This window comes from Hipposideros armiger, unplaced genomic scaffold (genome assembly GCF_001890085.2).
Source record: "Hipposideros armiger isolate ML-2016 unplaced genomic scaffold, ASM189008v1 scaffold_21, whole genome shotgun sequence".
Taxonomy (NCBI): domain Eukaryota; kingdom Metazoa; phylum Chordata; class Mammalia; order Chiroptera; family Hipposideridae; genus Hipposideros; species Hipposideros armiger.
In genome coordinates this window covers 4,440,645-4,446,344 of record NW_017731371.1, presented here as the reverse complement: position 1 = coordinate 4,446,344, position 5,700 = coordinate 4,440,645, and the positions used below count along the sequence as shown (strand labels likewise).

Here is a 5,700-nt window from a genome sequence, read left to right as displayed (position 1 = left end):
GTCTTACCCCTAACACTGTCCATTATGAAGAACTCCAAACAGCCACAGCTGATGTGTTTAGAATTATTTGAAGGTTAAGTTAAAGCAATGTGTTAGAAAATGATTTAAGGAATGTGCGTGAAAATGTGGGACTTGTTAACTTAAACACCAACTTTTTTTTTAGTTAAAAAATGTCTGTTAGGTTTCCTTTCAGAATCTCAGATCACACAGGAGACTGTGAACTGTCACTAAGAGCCATTCAGTTCCTTATAACCAAATGAGAGCCTTCTTTTTGAGCTGAGCTCCAGATCTGAGTGTTTTTGCTGACCTATTCAGGATGTATAAGTCCTAGTCATTATATGAAAGTGAGGTTTGAAAAAAAAACTTAAACAGCAGGAAATAGAGCAGAACTCTTACCAACACATTCAGACTACAGTAGCAGACACAAAATGTGTAGTGTCCTGTTCTGCCACATTCATTGGGCTGCATTATATTATCTCATAGACCCAGTTAACTCTGGAAGAACTTAATAGGTGCATATTGTTTAGTGTGGGGGCGGGCAGCATAATTAAACCCATACTCTCTAATTCTTCTCGAGTTCAGATGAAAGCAACAATTTCAGTTCTGTCTAACATTCAGGGTGTGTTTCCAGTTAAACTAAAATTATAGTAAGCGCCTCTGGCTTCTTCTTCAGGATCTTTATCATGAAAACTAATTGTATGGTTCTGCCTCTCCCACATCCCCCCTTTACTTCTGGAAGCAGCAGCATCTTGCTCTACCTGAAAATTTCCATCCAAGACACAGGTTGGCATCATAGAATTTGTCTGCTCACCTTTATGCCTAAAACTGGGGGCGGTATCAGATAGATGAGAGGTGGTGACTTAGATTAGAGTTTTAATCTCTCACTAACTAGAATATCCTTTTGTTGACTCCTACCCCTCCCACCAATTAATTAGGGTTCTTTATCGATCAAAGTATTGTTTATAGCAGAAGATATTAAAAGAATTCTTAGGCCTACAATTTTGTGAAGATGTCTTAGAAGACCAGACCTTCCCTGGTCTAAATGAGAATTACAGACATCTCCTAGGGGTCTCCTGGTTAAGTTCAGAGAACAAGTCTTATTGTCAGCCCAAACTGACAATGCTTACCACACTGTGAGTCCTTGAGTGCCAGAAACTTGTCCAATTCATCTTTGCATCCCTAACACCTACCATCATGCCTGCTATTAGGAAGCTCAATAAATATTTGTCAAATAAGCGTAACTTATTTCTCTTTCCTACTAGAATTTAGTTCTCGGGAGTAAGGACCAGGGAGTAAGAACCATGTGGATTTAAACTTCAGATTCCATACAGGTCGGACAGATTTCATGCACAGGGGAAGAACTTAAGACCTGCAAGGTATGATCACAAAATATGATGAATGCTGCTGTAGAGTGCCATCCAATGGAAAGGCAGGGATCTTCAATATGGGAGGTGGTGTGACGAACCTTAGTAACAGTCTGTGACAAGTTTCAACTTGTTTGGTGCAGTCGATTGTGAGCTATAGTTGAGAGAAGGTGTGTTTTAAAGTGTGACATAAATCATCCTCCATCATGACAATGCTCCGTATCACACATTGCTTCTGGTACGGCAATTTCTGTCAAATAAAAACATTACAGTGTGTCCTCATCCACCTTATTCACCAGATCTGGCACCATGTGACTTCTGGCTCTTCCCCAAAGTCAAAATGACCATGAAAAGAAAATGTTTTAAATCAATTCAGGACATCGAGGCAGCCACAACAGTGCAACTAAAGACATTCACAAAAGAGGACTTCCAGAGCTGCTTCAGAAAGTGGCAAGAATGATGGGATAAGTGTGTTCATTGCAAGGAGGAGTATTTTGAGGGGGGTTAATGGCAATGTGTCTTCTACTGTAATAATTTTTTTATTTAAACATCCACTGTACTTTTTTTATCACCTCTCATTTTTAATACATATTTATTGAATTAAAAAGTAGCAAGCTCAGCAAATACAAAGAGATTTCAAATCTAAAGAGTCTTCAATCAAATTGTAGAGCCTAAACAAGGTATATAAAAAGACCACTAAAAAAACTCAGGGCTTTGCTCTTGGAACAAGATGAATAGCCCCAAAACCAACCCCCAGAAGGGGGAAATCATGGCAATTTGGGGAAGGCCTCAAGTGAGAGGTGGAACCCTCTGGGACTGCAGAGACAGGAAGAAGCCAGCCACTCCCACCCACGCACAGGGGTTCCTAAATAGCCCTGCCCCCACTCTTCAGTTGAATGATGCGTCAAACCAAAACTGTCGTCAAAGCTGCTAGGCTTCTTTCCTCTCTTCTTTTTGCATCTAAGGCATAACAGGGAAAATAAAAAGACCACAAAATCCTTTGCAATAAAAGAGTGCACTTGAAGGAGTGACTCTATTGTCTTTGGCAAGTGTCCATCAGGGGGTTTAACTCAGCATCTCTCCGTCCCTGGAGTTTGTGTGGGAAGAGGGGGATGAAAGGAGGACTGATTTCATTCCTTCACAAGCTTTCACTCATCCTGCCTCTCAGAATAATTCTTTATCTGGAGTTTAAGTGGGACCAGGTCTAATGGAATCTCTACATGTGAAATTTTAATTTTTTAAAGACGAAAACAAGACACAAAATCCTAGTACAGCAAATGCCACTGAATTGTACACTTTAAGATGGTGTTAATAGTTAAGTTTACCTTTCTGTCGGTGGACGCCGACGAGTAAGCATCGTTAAGTCTCCCTTCCCGCGGTCGTCATGTCTAAGTCCGAGTCTCCCAAAGAGCCTGAACAGCTACGGAAGCTCTTCATTGGAGGTTTGAGCTTTGAAACAACCAATGAGAGTCTGAGGAGCCATTTTGAGCAATGGGGAACGCTCGCAGACTGTGTGGTGATGAGAGACCCAAACACCAAGCGCTCCAGAGGCTTTGGGTTTGTCACCTATGCCACTGTGGAGGAGGTGGATGCAGCCATGAATGCAAGGCCACACAAGGTGGATGGAAGAGTTGTGGAACCAAAGAAGGCTGTCTCAAGAGAAGATTCTCAAAGACCCGGAGCCCACTTAACTGTGAAAAAGATTTTTGTTGGTGGTATTAAAGAAGACACTGAAGATCATCACCTAAGAGATTATTTTGAACAGTGTGGGAAAATTGAAGTGATTGACATCATGACTGACCGAGGCAGTGGTAAGAAGAGAGGATGTGCTTTTGTAACCTTTGATGACCATGACTCTGTAGACAAGATTGTCATTCAGAAATACCATGCTGTGAATGGCCACAACTGTGAAGTAAGGAAAGCCTTATCTAAGCAAGAGATGGCTAGTGCTTCATTCAGTCAAAGTGGTCGAAGTACTTCTGGAAACTTCGGTGGTGGTCGAGGAGGTGGTTTTGGTGGGAGTGACAACTTTAGTCATGGAGGAAACTTCAGTGGTCGAAGTGGCTTTGGTGGCATTCGTGGTGGTGGAGGATATGGTGGCAGTGGGGAGGGCTATAATGGATTTGGTAATGATGGAAGCAATTTTGGAGGTGGTGGAAGCTACAACGATTTTGGCAATTATAATAATCAGTCTTCAAAATTTGGACCCATGAAAGGAGGAAACTTTGGAGACACAAGCTCTGGGCACTACGGTGGTGGAGGCCAATAGTTTGCCAAACCACGAAACCAAGGTGGCTATGGCGGTTCCAGCAGCAGCAGCAGCTATGGCAGTGGCAGAAGGTTTTAATTACTGCCAGGAAACAAAGCTTAGCAGGAGAGGAGAGCAAAGCCAGAGTGACAGGGAAGCTACAGGTTACAACAGATTTGTGAACTCAGCCAAGCACAATGGTGGCAGGGCCTAGCTGCTACAAAGAAGACATGTTTTAGACAATACTCATGTGTATGGGCAAAAAAACTCAAAGACTGTATTTGTGACTAATTGTATAACAGGTTATTTTAGTTTCTGTTCTGTGGAAAGTGTAAAGCATTCCAACAAAGGGTTTTAATGTAGATTTTTTTTTTTGCACCCATGCTGTTGATTGCTAAATGTAATAGTCTGATCATGACGCTGAATAAATGTGTCTTTTTTTTAAAAATGTGCTGTGTAAAGTTAGTCAACTCTGAAGCCATCTTGGTAAATTACCCCAACAGTGTGAAGTTAGAATTCCTTCAGGGTGATGCCAGGTTCCATTTGAAATTTATTTACAACCTGCTTGGGTTCAGTCAGAAGCCATTGTCTTCAGAAACCTTGGTGTAGTTGAATTGACAGTTACTGTGTTGGTGATCTGGAGCTCACCATTAAAAGAGTCATCCAAGCAGGAAAAAAAAAAATAGTTAAGTTTACGTTACATGAATTTTACCTCAATTAAAGAAAAATAAAGGGAGGAACCTAAATTTGCTGTTAAAAATCTTTCCAAGGTCATGAAATTTGTCCATCTTGCTTTGTGTTTGTAAAGGGTAGACCAGACCAAATGGAACTTGCACCGTGAGGAAGCCCTGGATTCGGAATCTGAGTTTTAGTCCCAGCTCTGCCTCATCTTGGGAATCTTTTAACCTCTACACCTTTTTTTTTAAATAAAATACCAGAATTGGAATATCTGGTCAAAGAGGTCTCTTCCGAAGTAAATTGATTTAAAAGCAACAAACATTTACAACCTTGTTATATTTCAAAAGAGCTTCTTTTACGTTTCATTATTCAGTACGTCTAGACAGGCCCAGTGATGTGACAAAAGCACAGGAACCCAAGCAAATTACTTTCGCTGGGTGGCTCCTTATCCAGGCACTCGTTCATTGAAAATAGCAACAATACAACACTTTCCGAGACACAAAAATAAATAAAACCCAATCCTGCCTCAAAAAGTGTGCGGCTTACTGATCATTAAGTAACCATTTGCAATTGGACAAATCACAACACAGCTGAGGAAGTATCGGAGCCGCGATCCGAGCAGAGCCGGAGGAAAGGGGAAAGGTGGTAATCCTGACACCGGAGCTGGTGGGGACGGCGGGGCCAAGCTGAGCGCTCTGGCAAAGGCTGGGGCGGGGCAGGCGAAGGCGCGACCTGCACCAGAGTGGCCTGCCCCTTCGCATCTCTCTTCTCCGCACCTGGCAGGTGGGACGCCAGGGCTTCGTAGTTGAGACATATAGTTCCCACAATGTTCTTCTTAATCACAAAAAGAAAAATAGTTACCTTATGGTGGAGAAAACTGGCAGACGTCTTCTCAGCCAGGGATCAAAGTTAAAATCACCAGGTAGGAAATAGATTGACATCATGTGCTTTCTGGTATTGAGAATTCTGTGGAATTTGTGCCAGGAGTACCTAAGCTGATTTTAATCACAAGGAAACACCAGGCAAATCCAAACCGAAGGACACTTTATAAAACAAATGACTAGGACTCTTCAAAAGTACTGTCATGAAAGACAAAATAATAATAATAATAATAATAATAATAATAATAATAATAATAATAATCTATTCCTGATTAAAAGAGACTAAAGAGACCTAACAACTGAATGCAAACATGATCTAGGGTTTTCTCTTCCTCTAAAGGACTATTAAGACAATTGGAGAAATCTGAATAAGATCTAGAGATTAGATAATATTGTATTAATGATAATTTCCCGATGTTGTGTTTATGTAAAAGAATGCTCTTGGGCCGGCCGAGTGGTGCGTTGGTTGAGGGCTGGCTTGGGACGCCGGAGGGCCCCGGTTCGGATCCCACATATGAGGGCCAGTGAC

At 41.6% G+C, this 5,700-nt stretch overlaps 1 protein-coding gene across 1 annotated transcript; it reads left to right on the top strand.

Moving 5' to 3' along the window:
• The first annotated feature begins 2,707 nt into the window (after positions 1-2,707).
• Positions 2,708-3,633, top strand: LOC109379041 (heterogeneous nuclear ribonucleoprotein A1-like). Its single transcript, XM_019635316.1, has one exon. It carries the CDS (start codon positions 2,749-2,751, stop codon positions 3,631-3,633), a length of 885 nt encoding a protein of 294 aa, XP_019490861.1. The 5' UTR covers positions 2,708-2,748.
• The last annotated feature ends 2,067 nt before the right edge of the window (positions 3,634-5,700 follow it).